A 26,424-nucleotide genomic window follows, 5' to 3' on the forward strand; every position below is an offset into this window, starting at 1 on the left:
TAAACACAAATAAAAATATATATCAATTGTTATATATTATATTCTATGTATATACCGAGACAGGCAGTTTTTTGTTCAATACAGCTTTCATAAAATTTTATTGATACAATACATTTAAGTTAATCCACATTCACTTTATTGTTTATACTATAATATGATGTAGAATGGATACTGCATTAAATAATAAATACTTGTTTACATACAATAAAATCGTAAAATTACGATAAGCCAACAACTGTTTGTTTATACAGTTTTAAACGTTTTAAATTTTATGTTGTAATTCTTAACACAAACGTTTTAAGTTAAAAAGTTTTTTAATTTGTGAAATAATTGTTTTAACAATATTTTTAGGGCTCCTTCTACTGTTTTATAATTAAAATGTTATATGTTTCGTTCAATGTTATTGTTTGGTTATCAACATACGGCGTTTAATAATGTACAAACAGACGAAATTGCGGCCTCAACTAGTATGTTATCCAATGACTTACTACGTATTGCATTCATTAAATAATGTATGACATATTGGAATAATATCCGTAGAAATGAAGTGTAACCACAGGTCAGAACTTAGATAGTCAATAGGCAATTTAATACGATTCCGGAAATAGCGCGGTATCTGTAGACAATTCGTTTCCAGTTATAAATATAATGGGATATGAAGTATACTGAATGATGACATGAAACTACTAAATACAGACTTTTATACTTACCTGTTTAGTAAACATTATAAATATAATTTGTCGATTTTATAAAATCATCCGACATTTCTTCGACCAGATCATCACGAATAGGGAACAGATATTCCCTGTTCGTGATGATCTGGTCGAAGAAATCTGTCTGTTGTCTTGACAATTACAAAGACAACAAAAAAGAAAGAGATAAATAGATGCTGCCATTCTGAAGTGATGCCCTTACTTACATTCGGTAATTGATTTTTATTTATATACATTTTCATTTTAAGGCCCGACAAACAACATTAATAATGTGTACAGAGTGTCTATTGAAATATACAACATTATTCATCTGCAACAATTCTGAAATGCAGTAACCGCCTAGAGACTATTTTGAGTTACACTGTTTTAGAAATAAGCGTTAACGTAGACTAAACTACGTCTAAAAATAAATATTTGTTGTGTAGACAAGTGTCGCTGAAGCTGCTTTACACGATAAAGAAAGCAAACAAAACTACTTATTAATACACGTAGGGCAACGGTCTTTTCTGTTTTAAGAAGAGGTAAATGCATTCATTGTAAATATACGAGAGCACTAACCATATACTTACATCGTTCACGAGAACGTGTATACAAACTAATATAAATATAAAAACATGCAAGCATACACGTATACGACGTACGTCTTATAACTTGTACAAGAATTGTAGCGTGTCGTATTGATCATTTATAAAAAATGCTTAGAATTATTTGTAATGTCACTAAGACTATGCGGGACGTGTTATTGAATTAATCATATAAGTGAATAAGTTATGAAGATTTTCTTGACATGACTGGTCGCTTCACCTAATACTAATGGAAAAATGAAAATATGAACGAAAAGGTTAATGTCACTAGAAGACACACTCTCCAACAACAAATTATAAACAACACTAATACACAACCCAGTACAGTTATAGATAAATATTAAAAATACACATTCACATATTCATCTTTTACATATCAACGAAGAAACTATAAAAAATATAATTCTAACGTATGCTACTAGCTGCAACATTTTTTATTCTATAGGGACATGATTCGAAATTTGAAATTTCGATTCGAATTTTATATATAAAAACTGATTTTAAAACTGTAGTTTTTTTTTCTTTTTCTGGCTCCGGCAAAGTGCAGTTAAATAAAAAAATAAAATTTAAAAAGAGGTGGTATCGCCTCATGCTGTTGTAAATAAGACATGACACTGGCACGCAATAATAAACATGTCACTAATGTAGCTATTTTAGAGACAAAAAGAACTTTGAAATTTGACGACCTCCTCGAAACAGGAGTTTTCCGACATCATCTTAATCAAAATAAAATCATATTTACATGTACCCACTCAATACTGCAAAACGAGGTTTCTGTTCAAATAAAAAGTATGAACTGAATTAAATAAGATAACCTTCGTAGAATATTTATAGGTATAAATATAGCGGTTCTTGGCTAAGAATTATATGTGTATGTTGAATATTAGAATTAGATTATTATTGACAGAGAATTACCATTCTTTTTCTGCAGATGTTGGATAAAAGGATACATTCACAAGTTTCGGCACATTACACTACATTAAACGCAATGTCCAAATTAATATAACAAATTAATTTTAAAGCTATACCTAGCAAGTCTCAAAATTCAAACAATTATTATTAAAATGAAATTTCGGCTTACAACTAGGTACATTACATTATTATAAAAAAATGTGCATTTACAATAAGAGGCGGTATTAGTATGTTCTCTTTCTACAATCTTGTTAATAATAATAATAATCTCGGGACAATTCACACAGTGCCATCTAGACCCAAGTAAGCTAGTTAAAGCTTGTGTTATGGGTACTGGATGACTGACACAAATACACAAATTTTTTTCGTAAATCCATATATATAGAAAAACCCTGAATCGATACAAACCACCATACTTATAAAAATACAAACGTTTGTACCGTGCGAGGAATTGAACCTGCAACCATCGGAAGTAAAGCTGAGTGTTAAATCGCAGGACCACCGAGGCCGCCAATCTTGATAATGCGTTTTATTACAGGCAAATATACCACTGAGTAACATACAAATAAATTAGTAGATATATTTATCATAATGTTAAACTGCTATTTAACACCATGTGACAGAGAAATATCTCACACATTAACTCAGTTTGATTTATATTGTGCTAATGATAAATACAGCTCACAGTATTTATGTACATCTAAAGTAATTTGCAGTAATTAGTACTTTCAAGCATAAGTAAGTGAAGTGTTTAATATTGTGAACAAAACTTTTTTCTAAACTTTTCTCACGGATATTTACAATTACATTTACATAAACAGCATATGTTACATAATTTATGAGCTCTGATATTTTCCGAATTTTCTAATACATTTTTTTATACAACTATGGTGGCAATTAAGCATACGGCTCATTTAATTATAAACGGTTACCGTAGCCTAACGACGCCTGAAACACTGTAGTGTCACGTGTACATCGCCGAGATATTATCATTGTACATATTCTGTTTATATAATTTGTACAATTGTAACAGAGAAATAAAAAACTAAAACATTGCAACAGTTTTGTAATATTGCAATGTTTTAAGTGTTTTTAAGTGTGTAATTTATTGATATTAAGTTAATTGTAATAATGAATGTCGTGTGTTTAAACATCTACCGAATAAATCCCATTCCATTTCAGATATACTGATTCGACTTCAACCAATACCGCCTTCCATTGCATATGATTTAAAATTCTATCTGATATAATTCCATGATAATACATATATACATATATATATATATATATAATTTATTCTTTGGTTAACTTCAATTGTGTTATAATCGAACACAATAATGTAAAATATAATAACACATTGCAATTCCATCCGTATTATTAGATTACCAAGATCGGTATGTACATATCTCAAGTTTTTGTAATTCTACATATCCTACTCACGTATAATACATCTATGTACATAGTAATAACATTATTATAAGTATAGAGTATTGTTCGACCAGTGAACCACGCTGTTATGCTGTACAGATTAACAATACATACATAAATAGTCTGTGCTTATTTTATCGATCTAGTCATAAATACATACATGTTTGAGCAAGTGTTTATTATTATTCTTCCCTCTAATATAAAAGAACTCAAGTAAAATTTGTCAAATTCGTGAACCTTCTTTAATAATTTCTCTAAAATATATTTAATCACTATTTTTTTATTTATACCAAACTGTTTACATTTTATGAGTGTAGTTAATACAATCTAAGTATCTATTACTGTATTATTTATATAATTAATTGATTTGAATCCTTTTTGTTACAACTTTTCAAAAATAATATTGTATTATATGTTAAAATCTATATTTTGTAAAAGATGTCCTTTCAAATAAAGATGAAGCTAATAATTAGGTAATAATTCCCTAACCGGAGTCCAATACGCCTAATAATTTCGTTATTTCTAATTAAAAAAAACAATCAGTTATACCCTTTTTAGTGACGACGGTTTTAAGATTTAGTACAGCGCGATTCATTGGGAAGTATTAAAATTAAGTATTACTAGAGCCTTACGCTTCGTTGGGCCATTCCTAACAGTGTTACCTACCCTGTTTCTATCAAACATCAACATTCACTCAACAATTGTTTATAATTAAAAATATATATAAACTATATATGTACCATTTATAAGGGATGGATTTATAGCACAATTTGTAGATAATATATCCACAGATCCGCCTGTCTACCCTGGAAAATAATTCCGATCAGATTTTTATAATCTTGAATTATTAGCTAGCAATATATTAATTTTATATTTCGTAGTCAATGAAATGAATAAACTGACATTCTTATATATTTATTAAGTTTATTCTTGACTACGATCAAAAGTCATTCTTGACTACGATCAAGAATGTCAAAAAAATGTATAGGTTGAAATCTATATTGAGATTAGACTACAGAGTAGACTTGCAGTTATTATAATTATCGAAATAACGAACACAGTGCCAAATCACTGGTTATTCCCTGGGAACATGAAAAAATAGGACACGTTTTCTTTAGAATGAACTAATACTAAAAGCTATTTGTACAGTCCTATAATCTAGTTAATCGGATAACGAACATTGCAATCTATACAAGGAAACATTGAATTCATTGGCTGCATATAAAATTAACAACGCCCCGTAATGTAGAGTAACATTAGAACTAAAATTGAATAGCAAGCGATCCTGCCGCCGCCATTACGGGTATATTTTCAATTTTACATGCCGCTAATGACTACAATGTAAAATGGTCTATACACGACACTAAGATCAGAGGCAATATCGACGAAGTGGCGACTAGGGAAATCAGAGCCGATTTTCCGTATGCCCGTCGAATTTTTACATACTCTCAGCAAAGCTCCTGACTTTAGTGTCGTGTGTGGACCGTTTTAATCTTATTATTGTATTAATCACTGGAATAGATACAACCACAAATCCTAAAGCAAACCAACATGGTTCAGCTATAGTTATATCCAGGAATGGACAGATGCGGTTTGTGATGTAATGAATTGATGACTAGTCTATTATATTCACGTTCATAACTTTACTCTTGTGTTATGTGGGCAAGTTACTTGCCTCTGTACTTTTCCGTGGTCGCGTCTTCCAGGTTGCTGTCCCAATCGAACTCGGTGACACCGGTGCGCGACACCTCGCCCAGGTGTCGCCACCGGAAGTCGAAATCCGTGTCTCGTTTCTTCAATGCTTCGAATCTAAAACAATAATACAATTATTTAGGAACGTCAATGGCATTGAAAGAATAGAATAAAGAATAATAAAATGCTTAAAATTAAATTACTTAAATTTAATCACTTTCGAATGGTCACATTTATTTTTTTTAATTCACAGAACGCCACCTAGTCTCCAGATAACTGATATAAATACGTATCTATGATTTTTTTTGTAAATACATATATTGATAAAACTTTATTAACAATTACTTTGCAAACACTAAATAATAATAAAATAAAGTACCGGAGAGGTGATTAATATTATAAATCACCTATATTCAGCGACTCTGACCGCGTGAATTATGACAAATTGCATATGTTTAATCATGGTCATTTTCTATTTTTATACCAAACTGGTGGATACGACAGACATTGTCCTGTCTTATTGCGGACTGTAAAAACTATAACTAAATTATATATAACTATGAAACAAATCTGTATATATAAATAGACTTGATTCAAATTTATCTAGCTATGGGTTATATCTTATCTATAGGATTTCCGAAACTAGATTAGAGCAACAATTCAAAATTTCATCAAGGCAATAAAGATAGTTCCCTATTAAACGTGACCGAAATAATGCTTTATGTATTCATCTTGTGTATACTTGTATATTTAGTTATAAGGGATATTCTGAAGTTACTTTTTAATCAATTTAAAATTTCTGTTAACACTTTAGTTACTCAATAAACCATTACCTACATTACAAATGTGCATGGCATATGGCGTATATGTTGAAGTACGGGATCATCAATTTAGTATCATTGACACCTAAATATAAAATAACTTTAACAAATAAGTGGATTTGTTCAGTTAAAAAGAATTAGTTCAGTTGAGTTTCTTGTCAGTACTTCTCAATCTATAACAAGTATATCTGCTACGGTATATCTCAAGAGATATACCGTAGCAGAAAAACAATAACACAAAAATTACTTCATAAGGGATAAAATGTCCTACAAAAATGATTTTTAATTTGAATTTGTATTTATGATTACTAGTGGTCGATCTAATAAACTTAACATTCAGCAAGACTATAGATAAATTATATTAAATACAAATAATATCAATTTGATCTCAAACTTTAACAATAAACAAAAGAGAATATATGCGTGTGTTTCAAACACATGGTAGTGTATGTATGTTTTTCTTTATTGACTTAATATATTTCTCTATTTAAATCACAAGAGTGCGAAATTTCATACTCTACCTACTCATACTCTAATCATACTACTTCCGTCCGTGCAATTTTCGTAAAAACGGGTACAAAGTTTTTCTTTCACATATTTATATATACGTAAATATAAATTTGGTACTCAAACATGTGTTTAGCTGATCTTGATCAGTCAGTAAACCGAAAACAGCCTAATTACAACACCGCTGCAACTACTACATTGTTATTACAGAAAACATGATTATTTAATACCAAATTTTTATTTTTTTATAATATATTTGGTTTCTGTCCTTAGTTGGCTAATAATAGACGTGCATTAAGGCCGCCTTGATAGCTATCAATAACTAGACTTACTCATCCGTCATTTAACGTTGATTACGGATGGGAATTGGGATTAATCGACGCGTCATAATGAATCAAGTTCAAAATTGTTTTTCGAGCTACTTATTACAGCTTTAAACCAATTTTAAAACTCAATCAGATTTTTTTTTTTATAGTTATCTTTACATAAAATGAAATCGCATCAGTTGTCTAACTACGCAATGAATTTTAGTGCAATTTTAGCAACAAAGTTATTCAAGAATCAGGTTTATATGTATAATATACATACATCCGTGCGAAGCCTAGGGATAGCTAGTAAAAATATATATTTGCTAAATTTGATATAATATATGTAATAATATGTCTGGATAATTCACACAGCGTTTATTATAAAGGGTTTACTTTCTCAAAGAGGTTGCTTTCTTAGTTTAATTAAACATCTTATTTGTTTTTTTTATAGCGCCACAAATTGGGCTCTAGCCTTACTCCGTGATAAAATGTATCCTAATAAGACCAAAATTAATTTACTAAACGCTAAAACTGCTGGGTTCATTTAAATTATAGATCTATCTATATAATTCAACAATTATAATATGTCTTATAATAGATCAATACAAAACAAGAAATAGCTTGATATTTTATCATTATTATTATTACATAGTATAAAACAAAACCGCTGTCGCTGTCTGTCCGGTTTTTTTTAATAGAGTGATTCAAGAGGAAGGTTTATATGTATAATAATACATGTTCACCCGTGCGAAGCAGGGTGAGTAGCTAGTTTTATATAAAATTTTATTGACAATATTCAAATGCAATTGACGTGTCCGTTTTTTTTCTTGTTGCTTGTCAAATTACTTTTGTTACATGTCAAATTAACAGGTTTTCACTAAATGCAAAAGAAACTATATACGGTACTTACATCAGAAAAATAATTAAAAAATGCCTGTCTGTTTATTCTTGTTAATCTCTGAAATGGCTCGATCGATTTGCTGGGGCTCACACTAGTAAATGTCATAAGGAAGAACTGAGGCTTTTTATTTTTACTTTAATTTAAAAAAAATCCACGTCTAATCCTCTATAAAGAGAGACATTTGATTAGCGACTCAACAATATTTCAAAGTAAGAAAGTCGATTGAACGACAAATTCGACTAAAGCACATTTTACTACCGAGGACTTTTACGCGGCACTTCTGCCTCACCTATTGCAGTCGGCAAGTAGTTTACTTTGCAAAAGGTATAACGGTAGATATGGCAGTCAAATTATAGAGTACGGAGGCACCACATTTTAGTCATCTGGAATAGCAACCACGACCGTCCCATCATGATGTGATGTCCGTGGTAGGCACTGTTCATGCATATACATTATACATATACGTTAAAAGTATAATGCTGGCCATCAGATAATCAATTTTTGTACATTTTTATATAGAACATGTCATTTTTGTATCTCAGTATTTTTCTAATCTAAACGTATTAACTACAATCATTTTAATATTTAAATTACTGCTTAATTCTCTAAAATATATATATAATGTAACATATATATAACTAACTATCAGGTATGACATCAGCTTCTTCATCAAGCAATGACATAAAATAAAAAATACTAATAATATTCTAATGTAAAGATTCAGATTATAGAGACTATACCTTTTGAACATAAGATTCTTGGCGAACTCGTACAACTCGAGGTCCAGCGAGTTGAGTTTCTTGATGTGTGCAACTTGCGTGGCCGACAGCGAGGCGAGAGTGGCGCCCGACACGGTCGCGTTGTGTTGCGTGAACGGCACCGCGAAACGCAAATTGAACGTCTCTTCAAAAACGTACTGGGATATCTGTGCAAATAAAATTTTGATCAATAAACACAGTTACACATACATTTAAACATCCCCAGTGAGCTAGCGGTTTAGAACACTGCCTTACTTCCGATGGTGGCGGGTTCGATTCCTCACGGCACAAACATTTGTATTCATGACTAAGATTGTTTGTATCGGTCTGTTTCCTATGTATCTCGGTTTGTTTTCTATGCATAATATGTATGTATTTACGAAAAAAAATATCTATGTATTTGTATCAGTTATCTAGTACCTACCCATAACACAAGCTTTAGCTAGCTTAACTTGGGTCTAGTTGGCGCTGTATAAATTGTCCTGAGATTATTATTATTATTTAAACATCTGTTATATCTACAACTAGCAACCCACAACGGCTTCGCACTGATGTGTTATAAATTCCTATCAGTAATTCAAAGGTTGACTGGGTTCTCTCAACTCATTTTGGGTTTAGCCCGCCATTGTACAATTTATTTAGTTAATCATTGTATCCTGTCATTTAAATGTTAAAAAAAAACAAAACAAACAAATATTTGTATTTATCGGTTTTCTGTACTATAACATGTATAATATAAATTTAAACCTTCCTTTTGAATAAATCTAACTATTGCTGAAAACTGCATTAAAGTCCGTTAGCTTTAAAATATCTAAGCGTACAGACAGCGGCGGCGTCTTGTTTTATAACCACATTTAAAAGAGAATGATTCTATGTAATATTTGGCCTCTATACCATTTCTATCAGTGCACTCTACCGAAATTTTGCATCATCAATAATTGATCAAATATTTTTTATTACAAAAAACAGTCTCGCACTTCAGAACGTATTCATAAAAGGGATTACACAAATTATTCTCATGTAATATATTTCACACGTATCAAAACATGATGAATAATATATCAATTTGTATTGCCTGTTATAGGCACAGAATATAAAGATTAAATATTTTAAATAATAACAATAAACGCCATCTAGTCCCACGGTAAGCAGAGCTTGTGTTTTGGATATTAGACAACTGATATATATACCTACTTAGATATTTTTTTTATAAATACATACATAATATACATAGTATACACCCCGACCGACACAATTAATCCTGCTCATGAATACAAATGTTTGCACTGTGCGAGGAATCGTACCCGCGACCATCAGAAGAAAAACGGTGTGCTTAACAGCTATACAACTGAGGCCTAAATAAGTTAATATAAGAGTTGTGAGTGCAAGTGGAAATTAGGCGGCGATATCAATTACCTACGTATCAGGAGATGTTAAAAGTTGCATCGCGTATCTACTTAAATATCAGAGTATTATTAGAATAGAATAGAAATCATTTATTCAAATAAACTTACATTAAAGCACTTTTGAATAGTCATTACATTTTTTAATCTACCGCTCGTTCGGAAAGCTGTCTCATCACAAGAAGAACGAGCAAGAAACTTGCGTGTTGCTCTTTTAAATAATTTATTATTACTTTACATTTTTAAGTTTAAGTGTGTGAATACAAACCACCAATTAGCACTAATTCTATTAAATACTCATTCATCAATATTGTACCAAGAGTTGAAATGTGCAATTATTGAATGAGCAATTGATAACATTCAAGTACCTATATCGTTGTTAGCTTTTGAATACATTACTCCGTATTGCGGTCTGCTAATTGAAATTTGTTCGCGGAATATATTTTGATTATCTATCTGCAAATTTAAATTTCCCTTTGGAATGTGTTCCCTTAAAACCGACCGTAATAAAAACTCAAACGAAAACTCCGTTCCCAGAAACATTGGAGCGTAAATCTAGTTTATGTGCGCAGCGCAGTTTACGGCAACTGTATAAAAGCGTAATAAATTCGAGATTAACAAGATCATACAAATAAACCATTAAATGGGAGACGGTGTGGTTATAGGAAATGGGCGATGAATATTCATAAAATAAGAAAAGTGGTGGATTTTGGGAGGCAGACGCCTGGGCGGTGAACGTGTTGGCAAATAGTGTGACCGTAGAGATACGCGGACAACGATTCAAGTGCAAATAATGTGTTCGCTTATCGCTGAGGGTCACCGGGGTAAAATGGATAGTCTTGTGTAGCTAGTACAAAGTGGATATTCGGGCAGCGTTGCTAATTGCATAATAATGCGAGTAGCTACAAGTTTGTTTTTAGGGTTTCGACCTAAAAAGGCAAAACGGACAAATTCATAACGCAAGGGGAACCTTATGATGCGAATTTGTCAGTTAATGTGTCGCCTATATTTCAGAAGTTACTGATTCTATCTGGAAATTGAAGTAGCTACTGTTGGCTGACTCGTAATGGAAATAAAAATAATTAATTTTAGTTTGTGGTTTTTTGTTTAGATTCATACGAATGAAACTAAACTAAACGAAACGGCTCGTTTAGTTATTAAAAGTACTTAAAGTAAAAAAAATACTAGACTTATATCCCTCAGCTTCGTCCGTACAGATTCCTATTCCCATTGGAATTTCTTAATAGGTACGTACTTCCGTCACATAAGAGAAGCTCTTTAACTGTACTGACCATTTACGATCTTGGCGGTTTAGTACACTGCTTTACTTCCGATGGTCGCAGGTTTGATCTTTGCGCAATACAACCATTTGTATTTATGAGTACGATTTTCTGTATTCATTCATTCAAGAAAAAAATTACTGTTTTTTTTTTTACTTAATTAGTTCCAAAATTATCCTGAAGACATTACCTTTAAAATAGACTGTCTCCTTATCTGAGACATTAGGTGAGACAGGTTATAAGGGGTTGTGCCACATTTTTTTTACTAAAATAGGTTAATATATTAAGTAATTGTTACTATAAACACGGACTATGTTGTCTGACAGTAAATAAATTATGCGTAAATTATCCTGGGTTTTATTTAATTTTATTATTAATTGGGTATATCCATTATCATTAAGATATTAAGTTTAGTATATCGCATCCATGGAAACCGTCAATAAAAATAATTATATATTAAAATAGGCACGGGAACTAACAATACCAAGTTCTGCGTGAACGAAGACACGATATTTCCTAGTAATATAAAATAAAAGGATTAATTTCCGTAAACGAACTCGTTTGCATAAGCAGTAAGAAACAGTACATTGAGAATATACAAATGGAAGCGTAATGCTTCCTTTGCTGTATTTTCGACGTATTTTTTTTAAGGTACCCCACGTAAAACAGCGCTAACGAGCATGAGCCCTCTTTCCTTTGTGGTATATTCACAATGTTTTCAGCGCTGTCACTGTCATACGGAAACGACGCCTGGAGGCTTGCGGTATCGACCGTCAAAGTACCGTATATTAATTTTAATATAAAAAATAATAAGATAAATATACCGTTACGACTGCTGTAGACAATTGACAATGCAGCGGATTGTCAATTGTCTACGACAAGGGACGGAACTCTTGAAGTGGCCACATTTACAACAGTCTCCGCCGGAGGGTCAGTCAAAAATATAAATTGAAGCTTAGTTTTTTTTTTGTGTCGGCCAGTAGTAATTTCTTATTAAGTAATAAGTTAAGTCAGTGGGTTACAGATTAAGATGTTACATTGGTAACTGTTATCAAATACATGAGTATAACTATACGTATTTTTATGAATGATAACGAAATGGTGCACCCGCCTGCATTAACAGCACATACTGGTGAAGCACTAGTGAAAGGCAATGAAAATAAAGTATAGTTAGCACATCGTGATGAATTCACTAGGAATTATCCACGATGGTTACCAGGTAAAACTTATATTAAGAGAATAGGAAAGAATGTAAAGATAGTAACGATGGAGTTCAGACTGTCAGATAAGATACGGATTATCGGTATAAAAAGGGCTTATAGTTTGGGTGGTCAACATTCAGCGGCGACAGAAAATACCTTCGCTAATGCCACCTTTCATGTCGGATTTCAGGGACGATGCTCCTACGACAACGTTGGAATGGGCCGGTGGAATGACCTGACTCCTACACCTGTCGCCTACAGTCTAAAGTATTTAGGTCCTTTCCAACGCGTTTAACTCTTGTGTAATATATATTTAATTGGGTAAATATGAATTTATATACGGATACGAATAATATTGATTTATCCTTATTATAAATTCGTTAATAGTTAATAATTTCCATATTAATTGTCTTGATGTGATAAATTGTCCTTATAACTGCAATTCTAAATAGATTTGCTTTCGGTTGATTCGCTTTGTTGATACATATGTGATAACGTCTAGCGTGACCAAGGTCTGTTTACGCAATTTTAAGGTCATCACAGAATCTACGTATAGATACTTCTTTTTAACCGCCTACAAAATATGCTGTTTTGATGGAACCTAACCACTGATTGCAAACAATCTAAAGTGGCAATTCCAAAAACGAACCATCGGTTAACAACACGTCTACTTAATCTAGATAGACAAAACCTTAAAATAATGATAGGGACAATAACGGGCCATTGTTCCTTAAACAAACACTTATACAAAATTGATGCTACAGACAGCCCCCTTTGTCGGGGCTCCTTTGAAGCTGAAGAAACGGCGGCTCATGTAATCCTGGAGTGCACGGCAGTGGCCCAACAACGAAAACAAATCCTCGGAACGGTGAGGTCGCTCCGTGAAGCCTGCGAAGACACCAGGAGTCTTCTGCGCTTTTGGAAGGAGCTTGGCTGGCTACGTTAGTAGTCTGGCTCTACACGCACAACGGCCCGAATGTGAGGCTAATTGCGGAGAATGGAGTCTAACATACCATACCAATATGCTGTTTTTTATGATATGATTGTTTCTATAGCGCTATGTCTTCGCTAATTTAGTACTTAGCTATATAGGAGAACCAATTTAATAGATTACCCCTGTTAGTCCCGATTCTAGATCAATCGGTTGTTCATTGTTTGGACATTGGACAATTGTTTATTTTAATATATTTTTATATGTATATAATCACGAGACAATTACATTAAATCTGACTATTCTATCTAAGATTACAAGTGTAAAATATTAAGATAATTTGTATTTTTTACTTATCAAAATTTCACATACGTGCGTAGGTTTAAATTACGAATCTATATATCTTTCTGTCAGAAATACAAATGGAAAAACATGTTTTTGAAACGCTAGCAACGGAAATATTGTAATTTCTTTCCACCGTACCTACCTGTACCAGGATGGTTATATTTTAAAAACATTCTTTTTGCTAATCACATTCATCAGAGTCCGTTATCTTATCTTTCTTACAAATAGTAAGTAGGTTTACCATAAATATTATAACTAATGGCTTGGAAAATAAATGTTCCGTGGACTTGGGAAAGTTTACGTTTTCGAGAAAATAAACGTTCAAGCAATTACTTTCACGCGTTTAAAATCCGACAAGTGCTGTTTCAAGCCGTATACTCGTAGGTATCTATTACCCGTGAGAAATTACTTTAGGTACTTATTAATTTTTCTTCTAATTTTAACTTTATGGTTCTTAGATGAAATATTGCTTTTCTGTTGTAAAATTATGAATTATAAAACAAAGATTAGAAATACCGTGTTCCAGCCGTGTGACCAACTTTAATAATAGTAAAAGTAATAACTAGAATATTTGATATATTCTAATTTACTACTTATCATCTTTATTAAGATTATATAGATGCACCAGCATTTAAATAAAATTGATTATGAGTAGTCCACTGAAAATCGGTTAGCTTAGAAAAATGTTCTGCGATGACACACATAGAAATAAAGTAAAATGAGATATATAAATATTTTAGTAGAAGTAGTGAAATTATTTCGTAGTTGTCCGAGATAAATACCTATAATGTAGGTGGTAAAACAATAATTCTATATTTTTAATTTAAGGGAAGTACGAAACAGAAAGCAATAAAAACTTCCGCGGAATCCAAGCAATTAATAAAAAAGCGTTTGTTAAACTACTTCGCGTTGTAAATTTGGTAATAAACGTAAAAGCTTCTCCAATCGACTCTGGTCCATCCCGTAGTTACGTAGTTTAGATCGCAACAAACGAGTTAAAACCCGATGACGCCATGCGAAGCGGAGCTATCTTGAATAACGACTACCAATACCGTTTATCTTCGAATCTGATCAGGGTAGGTAGGTACGTAATTCACGATCGTATCTGTTATTGACCCAAATTACTTCTTTTTCAGCCAGGAATTAAACATTTGAAAGAACAAGAATGTTTATGTTATACGTCGCCATAATACGAAAAAAAAGTATAACAAATATTGCATCCTCTATAACGTAAACAGTTGACAATGCGTCATGGACTGCTGAATGGCAATTCCTGCCTGATGGATACTACTTTAGACTAAAGACAGACTAAAGTCGGATACGAGTCTAGGTTCAGGCCGTCGTAATTTCGATTGCTATTGAAATGGGATGGGGTATCAATTCAATGAAATAACAGTGAAAACTAATGTGAAAAGTGTAAGGAAGGCGTTAGAGTTCTAAAATTCAAAGCAACTACTCACCTTCTGATACTCCGTGAGTCCAAAATAAGCCATCGCAGCCAGGTTTCTCTTGGCGGAAGCTAGCAACACTCTATCGATGTCTGGTGTTCTATGTCTGAGGGTGCCATTGTAGCATCCCACTAATGCCAGGTCAGCCAGCATACGAGTCTGCCTGTTATTTGCCAGGTTCCATGGGCATGACGTGAACTCCTCCAATGTGACTCCGCGCCACGATTCGCCAGAGTAGCATGGTGGAACTTCAGCCCCTGTGTGAATAGTAATTTCACAATTACCGATAATAATATTATGAAGAGAAGTTATTACATTTTTTGTGTTTGTTGTTGATCGTAATGGCGAATGATAAAGACAATAAATCATTGAGTTCAGTTTCAAAAATGTTTCACCTATATAATGCTATACATCATCTTCTAGTAATATACGCTGTCGCAGTTTCATCGCGTTGTTAATAAAGAAAAGTATAAATGACAAGAATATTGGCACAGTTTGAAAAATCACAATGTTTGATGATATCTTATTAACTATATGTTGTTTCTTTTTTACACAACAAACTTAGTTTTTGCGGTCAGAACTACATATAGACTAATCTAAGAGAATCCTAATCATATGTCAAGATCATAAGCATGCTACTAATTTATATTATTTTAAGGAAGATAATATGATAACTGTAAGTTGCATAGTTACACAGAGTCTGCTTGGCTATATATGAAAGTAAGGTTTAGTGTGATCTAATCGAAAAAACATTCTTACAATTTTTATCTATTAATGAGAATTATAATTATACACAAATATAATACACTTCTACAAACTAGGTTTTAATAATAATTGTTTAGTGTCGTGTAACTCATTTACTTGTTCATATTGTGTACATCTGTCACAGACACGAGTACTAGCCTTGAGTTTACGATGTTATTATTACTCTACCACTTTGGACTTGATGGTGTTTATGTGCTTTTATAAATAAAATATCTGCCATTCGTGGTGTCTCGTCGTACTTTATTAATATTATATAAAAACATTTTAAAAGTGTTACGTAATAAAATATATAATAACTAATAACTTCGGAGAGCCTACTATTATACATCAGCAGGTAAAAGATTGTTATCGCGTTTATAAAATAAATAAAAAAAATTAAAATTAATTTATTTTAGAGGATTTGCAATATTATTTTAAATTAATATTATATAATTAATTAATATTTAAATTAAGATCATCCCCATAACCAGTAAAAACAGGGGTAGAAATTGTATATATAATATGTATACTATTTAACAATACGGCGGTAATACCTATAGAACCGAAGTATACAAACGAATAGAATTCCGTCCTTTTTCAAAAACAAGAGTTATTGTTATAACCAGTCTAACTATACGAGTGTAATAAATCACTCAAACAGTGTCAAACAAATAAAATGACCGAAAATGGAATTTTACTATGAACTAGATGGCAATAAATAAATTTTCATGTATCAGGAAGATCAAAGAGCCACGTCCATATATCGTATCTTTCGTACTGCTTACAATAGATACTTCGAGTTATTTATCTATTTCCTGGCAATAACGCTGATATTATTTATGTTTGAACTTTATTATTTAGAACTTTAGGGATGCTTTAAATTGGGAACTGTTTTATAGTGAGTTTACGAAAATTATAATTGTATATCAAATTTTACTACTTTTCAATGGATGAAATCTTAGGGGCTATCTATAAATTAGGTCATACTTTAGGAAGGGGCGGGGGGGGGGGGGGGGGGGAGTTCAATGTAACATTGTGTGACAAATAGGTGGGAAGCCTCATTCAAAATCTAATACTAGATGGATGGATTTATATTAAGGAATTAAAGGACGACATTTTGAACTATAAACGAGAATAGTTCAAAAGTACAATGTGACACTAGAGTAGGGAGACTCCTAAATGTAACATACTGAAATAGGGTCGGGAGGAGGGTCAAAAATCACGAAATTCGTTTGGTTTCGTAATTTATGGAGGGACTTAAGGTTCTAGATTCGCAGGCCGAGGCCCATTCGAGCTTGAGTTATCTGAGTAATGACGTACACGTAGTATCTACGTAAGGTATCGTACTAATTACTTCATAGATTTTTTTTATAATTTCGCTACCATTACTATGTGTGAGACCACAAATATTCAGTGCGGACAAATGACCACCGCTACTGGAATTGTTGTGAACTTCTCTATTAACGATCAACGTCCGAACGTTATTGGATCTACACGTGGTGGTCAAGTTTCCGTACTGAATATTTATGATCTAACACATGCAAATGGTGGTGGATTTAAACAAAACCATATAATTATATTGAGTAATGAAATATATTAAAATACAAATTGAAATATCTTTATTCATGTAGGTCTATTACAGACTCTTATGATATCTCAAATCTACCATCAGTTCAGAATAATTTCGAATTGGGAAGAATTGACAAGAAACTCAGCTCGTACTTTTTTCAAATAAATATTGTAGATGTTAAATAAAATAATACAGATTCATTTTTAAAATCAAATTTGGGAGGAAGATTGACCACCAGCAAAATACTTTCGCAAAATAACATCTAATTTAATAAAAGATAAAGATAACTTTTTAAAGATACCAATTGTTGTATTTTCAATCAATATCAAAAAGTAGTTCTTTGTAAGTTATAAGATATGTTCGCTAATTAATTCTGAATCTATATTCGTGATTATTTATTATAATATATAAATTATTTGATTCGATATCTGTATTGATAGTATTAAAGTAAAAGCCGTTCCAATGGAGCTTACAGAATTTAATAAAATTTTATAAAAATTATCACATGAATAGTATCTTTATAAATTGTATTTGAAAAATATGAAGTGAAAATTGAGAGCAAAATGAACGAATGAAATTATAAAAAAGCTCAATATGTCGACAGTCGCAAAGAGATGTACGTTTTATCAATCGAATAAATAATCGGAATATATTCAATATGAATGACAGCAATATTTTACGACATCAAACAATACAGATATTATAGAATATATATTATGTAGTATTTATTATTAAAAATATCATTATTATTTACTAAATAAGTTATTTAAAGATTTCACTTTTATATTCAATTTAGTTTTTACATCATTTGTCAAACTTGGATTGTTTTTCATCTATCATACTAACATCTATGTAACGATGAAAATAAATCTTAGTTAAACAAATCGAAATATTCAATATATTTAGATTTGTTTGTGTATGTAATTATTAATCTTATATTAGTACTATTTGTAATGACCTCTTGTTACTAAACATAGTTACCTATTTGTTTACCTTTTTAGTAATTTCTAATGGAACAAAGTTTAGTTATTGATTAAAATAAAAACTTTAAAATAATTGTAATGAATGAGATTATAAATAATTAAATGCTACTGATAAAATTAAATAACTGACAACCTTGGTAGCAAGGAAGAATTTTTAATTAAAACTGATATCAGCCGTTCTCCTCTTTAAATTTATTGCGACCGAATAATAAGCCTGAGCTGTTTTGCACATTTTTATACTCTTCAATTATATATGGAATTAGAGCATTCCTAACTCTTTAGTTTCATAATTCGTGTTTTATGAGAGAAATAATTAACATTGTTATCGATTTATCCCGTACATATAGTCTCGATTACATTTCAAAAGAACGGCACAAAAATAGATTGGACATCATCGAACGATTAGACTACATCCACCAGCTGGACTTGATTTGGCTTTCACAAAAAAGGAACTACTTTTATCAAAGGTTACTGATGATATAATGATACGGTACAGTATGCTACATGTACATGAAAATACAGACAATTGATTAAGTTTCTTTCGTTAATATAAAATATCGGATATTAGCAAACCGCTCAAACAGGAACTAGCAAGTACGTGGAACAGCATGTGCACATAATTGAGCCGGGACCCGCGGTCGATTAGCGTTGTACAGTAGATAAAAACTTAGCTAAATTGGCAAAGGTCGATGATCCCGTTAGTGTTATGTACTCTGCTTATATTTTACTACATCTTAGTATTATCACTAACAATATTATGTAAACACTTAATACATTGTTATAGCAGCATTGTTGGGAAAACCAAATATTTTTAGACAATGTTAGTAACCGGGTTATCGTGAAACAGTACTCTAAATATTTCCATATTATTTCTCAGTATACAATATAAAATAGAAAGACCTGTATTTATATATACTTACACAGTATTTATATAGATTAAAAAAATAGTTAGTCAAATTTAAGTAGAACTTTGACCTAGAGTTAGGTTCACAGCGTTGGGTGAGAATGTCGGCTTGTGGAATTGCATGTTTAAATATAGTATAACTGTGGCAATAGCAGTTTTAAAAAAATATATAGTAAAAAAATAAATTGTATATAAAAAAAGGGAATATTATAGAATGGAGACGAGACAAAAACCTATAAGTGGTGCGCTACATTAGGAACCTATATCATAGACAAATCTGTATTAAGTTAAACATAATACGCATTCGTTTTATAAACGTGCGTGTAATACATATACTGGGAATGCATAAAATTCAAATGAATTCGCGTGACGTGCTTCTTATTTCTTAGTTTTCTTACACTCGATATATGCCATAAGAAAAATCTCGTATTATAATAGATTCTATTTCTCAGAATAGGAAACGAAACGAATTGCTGAATAAATATAGATATTATACAGTCAATACTAACATATTACTGAGGTAAAATTTATTTATTTGCATGTATGGAGGAATATATGAAATGAACCGGGTCGTTTCTGAAAATTCGTTCACTGTGAAACAATAAATAATCTCTTAGAGATTATATATTGATTGATCATGACTATTCATAATTACAAAATAATATGATATTAGGTTTATAAACTTTCTAAGCCAGTATATATAGATGTTATAGACGGGTTGTGGTAGATAACAAGTTTCTTGGCGCTTTACGGGTAAAAGCCACGAATTTATAATTTGAGCTCTGTTTAAAAGTAGAGTTTTTATCTAACATTCTTTTATATAAGCAAAATTTTCACAAAGATTTTAAGAGGAATGTTTAGGTAAGATCTAGCTGAGTTTCATTATTACTTTAAACTTCAGCATTCCACGCTAATAACGCAACTTTATACATGAACAACACTGATTATCACGCCATCATGTTACACTCACATAATCATTCCGGAGAACTAAGTTGTTATGTCCCCGCACCCAGTATTTCACTGCCATTTCTCACCCTCTAGTTTATAAAGTTATTTGGTAGCTGAAATCGGTGAGTTTGTGGTATCTTAGTGGTAGTAATCTTACTAATATTATAAACGCAATAGTTTGTGAGTATGCATTAATGGATGCACGTTTGATACTCTTTTACCGAACGGATTTTGGTATTTTTTTACAATAATACAACTTAGCTTATACATCAGAATAAAACATACACAAGCTATGTTATGATTTAAAAAAATATTACATAAATTGAGCTAAATATATAATGATAAATGTGAAGTAAGTGTGATGTAGACGAACAACACAGGCCGGCTAGTGTAATAATAATTGCTATAAGTTTGTTACCTGTAGCGGTCCGTCCCTGACACCAGTGCCGGGAGCCTTTCCACGTAGCGCCTCGCTTCACATGCCGGTACTCCGACAAGTACCTGGTGTTATTAAATTGGATTAGACTTTAGAATTAAGGTTATATTAAAATATGGCAAATAAGTTAAAATATAAATGCTATTTGATTACAATGAAAACTATATTCAGTATTTAAAATACCCTTTGATACACTATAGTAGTAAGAGAGGTCTATCTATATTTTTATATACACCAAAAAATATACACGTATATTAGTGGCACGTATTTTAAGATCTGATTCAACCATCATTATAAATACGAGATAGATCAAGGGGTCTGTCTAACTGCAGTTATAGAGTAGGCAGACATAATTAATAATTTGGTTCTCTGGATTTCTTCTGGCAACCCTTCAAAAGTATCTGTCCATCTGTTGTTCTCTGTTGATGTATACAGACGACAGTTGCCCCATCTGGTGGGTCGTCAGATTTATTGCCATTCCAAAGACATAAAAAAATATCGCGCATTAAGCGTAATTATTTAGTTTATTAGTCTGGTATTTTATTTATACTGATTAATTACAAATAGTATATGTATATACCTTGATACTGGTTCCCTGAGTAGGGTGATGTAGAAGTATCTTCTGTGTACAGCTGAACCTTCGTTCCGGTCCAGCTCGCCGCCCACGCAGGCTGTCAGCTCCGTGAAATCCGCGTGGAGGCCACACCTGTACAACAAGTTTTAATTTATTACTAAAATTTAAATATTACAATATCTAGATATCTTGTGATATCCTCAGACATTTAGTTATGACTCACTGATTTAAAAAATATATAAAGCTAATGTAGTGAATAAAGTTAATGTAGTGATTGCTTGTCGCGCTAATATCGGGAACTACAGGTTCGAATCTAAGATATAGGTCATTTATTAAGACAGACTATAGAGTATATAACATCACGCTAAAAATAACAGGAGCGGAGCATCAATAGAAAAGGTATACGAAATTGCGCGTGTCAGCTAATTACACATACAAATACTGCACTCATTCCAGTTCTTGTTACATTAATTGGTTTCTTAGAACACAACTACTTAACAAGAAATCCAGTAAAGATAACAAATTTCATTGAAATAGTTTAGATCTGACATGTGTGTACGTATAAAATATGTACTCTCGCAACAGGTACAATTTAAGTTAATTTAACGTTTAATGTATCTATGTTCCACTGCACATTAAATTCCACGTAATACATCTTTACATAATTTAGTTGTTTAGTTTTGTTTTATAGTACTCGTACTTTAGATAACGATAATTTCTGGGTACAGTTATTTATTATATCAATAAATAGATGTGACTTTAATTTGTCCCTGGTTTACATTAACCTTTTTATGTTTATGTTAGTCTATCAAATCGATTGTGTACGAGAAAGCAAAACAAATTATATTGTTTACTAAGTCAAACTACATACAAGTACTACGCCCTAAGTTACTACGCGCTACACGAAAACCAGCGTTATAATCAAATTTGTATAAGGCATCATTTCGTTTCGTTCATTCATTTCTGCTTATCAATATTTAATATTCCAACCCTTGAGATAGCAACTGGAGTTTCGAACAAGAAATACAAAAAGACGGTTCCGTAAACGGAATAATTCAGTGAACAGCAGTGGAGAAGCAAAGTTGATGGTCGATGTTTTATTATTGCGGAGGAATAAATCCCCTAAGAGACTAGACTGAGAACAATGTTACTTGAGGACAACAGTAGCGGCAACCAACCGTAAACTCGCAGATAGCTCGACCATAGCCCCTACTATACACTAATCCGTCTATTTCTAATAAATCCCATCTATTTAATCTTATATACTGAATAGAATGAAGACTATAAACCTACAATATTTCTATCGGATTAACCAGTACAGCGATTAATCAAGGAATGATTAATGTTTGAAATAGCCGCACTGTTTGTACACCCAACTTACTGTTACGCTATTTAGTTGAACTATATTAGCCTTTAATAGCATGACCATACATAACAAACTCAGTTACATTGTATTAAAATAATAGAGAACACTGGCACAGATTGAGATTGACAATGCAAGTGCTTCAATTTATCAACTAACCGTATCAATTCTGAACTGCGCATTGGATCTACTATACCTACTTGCTTGTGATTTTACAATTCACGATATCCTTCTGTAGCCAACATCTTATAGGTAACGTTGTTTTTTTTTTTCATTTATATAGAACCTCACACAAAATCAGAACTTAGCTTTAATTTTTTTTATATAACTGGAATGGAAAACAAGGTTATGGACTATCTGATGGTAAGTGGCAAACATCGGCCATATACATGAAGAGCACTACGGACATCACGATATCATGTAAGCCTCGTTATCTCCGTTATGCGTTGCCATAACTAAAGACTAAAGTACATACATCCATACTAAGTAATTTAATTACCATATCTTACTTACTCTTTAAACCAAAACAGCTTACAAAGCAAGCTGCCTGGTGGCTAACATAAATGAGACACCAATACCAACACAAACGACTTTGTACAAATGTACCTAGAGATAGTCTACCTAGATAAATAGACTCTAATTAGAGCCAAAATTTACTTAAGAGCACCTCTATATACCACAATATATGCAAACGCGACCTTATTTAAATGCAGTGTTATAGCATAGCATAAAATGACCATCTGTGTTATAGACAGAGAAACCAGTTTAATAAAACTGGATTGCTAAACGAATGTCGCAGTTTTGCATATTGTATTCATGGAAGGATACACTTTATTCGATTGAGTTGATGCGCCTTCAGACGGCTTGGCGACGAGGAACTGGTATGTGTATGTGTATACTTAATCAGTCCGCGAAACTCCCGCGGTTGGCACCCGGCCACTGACTACATTGATCCGTCAAGAATGACGGTCATTACATTTAACCTTCAGATTTCACGGTTATAATAGCTTCAGTGTTGTATTACTTGCATACTTGCATATAATAATGATTTATATCGAAAACTTCCCATTTACTAAATCAATATATAAATATCGTTTCCAAAAGAAACTTGCAAGACAAAACTAAGATATTATCTACCAGGAAATGTGCCTAAATCAAAAGATATATTAGATTCAATTGAATTATTATCTATCGTGCTAATTAGCTAACTTTGCAGTGATATAGACTTCATTGTATCCTCACAAATAGGTGTAATAATGATATAAAGTTACTCGGGTTCATTAATTCCTTATAAATGTTATGGGATCCTCATTAGATAGGTGGACCCAAGGCTATACCAAATACTTTTGGGTCGCAATTCAATTTGACAAAGCAACTTCCATATTTATTATCAAAATTTACCGAATAAAGCAAATACTGTGAAATAATGATTTTCAAAATTGGTAACCAATATAAAAACCAATATAAAGTGCATTAAAATATTCTGACAACTTTCATTGTATGCAGTTTTTTTACATCATACACTGCCACAGCTTGTGTTAACGCTTTCTACCCTGAATTTATTAGAAAACACCTTGCAGAGTTAAGTTGGCATGTTATAAGTACATCTTTTTTCGGGTTTAATATAAATTATATTATTATATTGATCAGTATATACGTTTGAATCCTTTTAATTCTAATACACTCATAGAATAGCGAGATACATATCTGGCAAAAAGCCACAAAACTTAATTGAGCGTGTACATTGTACAATTAGTTTTTTTAAAGTGGATATTCCGAATAATGTGTAAGTAGAACGATATAGTGTTAGAAAAAATATCTATATTATTTATATATAAATATATATATAAATAAGATACAAAAAAAATGCTCGTATATGTTGATTACATATGTACAACGACTGGAGAGAAAAAGCTGAACGCTGAAGCTCAAGTTAATGAATAGGTAAATAGGGTTATGAATGATCAGCTGCTATCATTTTTTTTTAAATAATAAATAATCCTGGGCAGTTAATTAATACAACACCATCCAATCCCACGGCAAGCAGAGCTTGTTTTATGGGTACTAGACAACTGACATAAATAGATTTTTTGTAAATACATACAGAACATATGAACACAGAAAACACCCAGCCTAATACAAACAATCATATTCATGAAGAAAAATGTTTGCACCGTGCGAGGAATCGAATCCGCGACCATCGGAAGTAAAGCGGTGTGCTAAATGGCTAGATCACAGAGGCCGTCAAATATTAATTGTACCTATGGATAAATTGGCTTCATCATTTGTTCTTTGTAGTTTTCGTTTAATAAGATTCTATCTAATAGTACCTACAATAAGTAAAATAAAGCATGAAATATATATTACTCAAAAATTACTAAACTTTCTGTTAGAAAGAAAGAATTTGTTCAGCATTTTCAGAAATTTTATCCCTTTTCATTCACTTAATAGGAGTAGATTAGAAATACTGAAATATGTCTTTTAGTTTCTTGCCAGGTACAGAGGTCTGGATAGTGCAGACGTCTGAACACGAATTTAATGTTGGATAAGTTAAAAATTTATAGACTAAATTTCCAACCTTCTTTTAATTCTGCAGCGTAGGTTTATCAAAAATTTATATATTCTCCGACTTATATCTATACATATAATAAAAGTGTAATTGATCACTGTTTGTACAATACTATTATTATTGGAAGACTTTACTTCCCATGCTAATCTCGGAATGGACTTAATAGATTTGCATGCATTTTTTACTAATGTATTGTGGTAATCTTCACATAATATTCTGTGTACGTTTTATTTAAATAGGTTTACAAATAGAAAAACTTACTAATTTGCGGACTTAGCTAGTACGATAGTGTAGTAGTATTAGTATAAATCAGTAGTCGGACACTCCGGGCCTTTCTGTTTACATAATCGAGTGACCAATTTACACAAAACCTTAACACAATTATACACGTAGGTAAACCTTCCTTTGAAATAACTTTGTTGATGGAAGAAAACCGCATGAAAATCCATTTACTATTGTTATTGAGATTATCCCGTACAGACGCGGCGGGGACTTTATAATATAATATGTATAGAAGCTTCGAAGAGAATAAACTTTTTCTGTGCTGGCAGTACCTATAAAACATAGTTTAATGATACAATAGAATATATAAATATTCTCAAAACAATATTATGTTGCGGTTTCAAAACATTAAATATGTCTTGCAGAGCAGCTAACAATAAATCTGTCTTCGTTTATTTAAAATAACAAGTCAACCTAGACTAACCTTTGAGTTCAGTTAATTGGTGTTTTCTCTGATTTATTACTATATTTTTTTGTTTTAGCTCATGATTGTAGCTCATGTCATTATTTCGTGGCCCATCAAGGAGATATAATATATTACAGAAAGCATTAAAATGTCAACCACGAAGGTCAACATTTGACATTCCTAATACATATTTATATAAATTTACCACATATAACACTTCCGTATCAAGTTTAATTCGATCTGTGTCTTTTTATCTGGCGGAAAATGTATATTGTAAATATGAAATTCGCCTGGACCTACCAAAATAAGACTGTACTCAGTTACCTGTATGAACGAATGCTTATTTTATTAAAGTAGGTATACGTACATAAACTTAATATTTATTAAAGTAACTCAACCAAACAAACAAAAT

At 31.9% G+C, this 26,424-nt stretch overlaps 1 protein-coding gene across 2 annotated transcripts in view; it reads right to left on the minus strand.

Moving 5' to 3' along the window:
• The window catches only part of LOC131844226 (heparan-sulfate 6-O-sulfotransferase 1-like), a 202,497-nt gene that overhangs the window by 92,982 nt on the left and 83,091 nt on the right, over nucleotides 1-26,424 (minus strand). Inside the window, exons 4-8 of one of the 2 annotated variants that reach the window (XM_059193049.1) lie at nucleotides 21,399-21,524; nucleotides 20,801-20,883; nucleotides 15,246-15,490; nucleotides 8,607-8,791; nucleotides 4,632-5,446 (exon numbers count right to left, since the gene is read on the minus strand). In XM_059193049.1, coding sequence (XP_059049032.1) covers nucleotides 5,305-5,446; nucleotides 8,607-8,791; nucleotides 15,246-15,490; nucleotides 20,801-20,883; nucleotides 21,399-21,524 — 781 coding nt within the window. In that variant the 3' untranslated portion in view covers nucleotides 4,632-5,304. Of the gene's footprint in view, nucleotides 1-4,631; nucleotides 5,447-8,606; nucleotides 8,792-15,245; nucleotides 15,491-20,800; nucleotides 20,884-21,398; nucleotides 21,525-26,424 lie in introns of those variants that run through there. The other variant, XM_059193048.1, reaches the window with a different exon arrangement.

The sequence above is a fragment of the Achroia grisella genome, unplaced genomic scaffold (assembly GCF_030625045.1).
Source record: "Achroia grisella isolate CSIRO2021 unplaced genomic scaffold, CSIRO_AGI_Agris_v1 utg402, whole genome shotgun sequence".
Lineage (NCBI taxonomy): Eukaryota > Metazoa > Arthropoda > Insecta > Lepidoptera > Pyralidae > Achroia > Achroia grisella.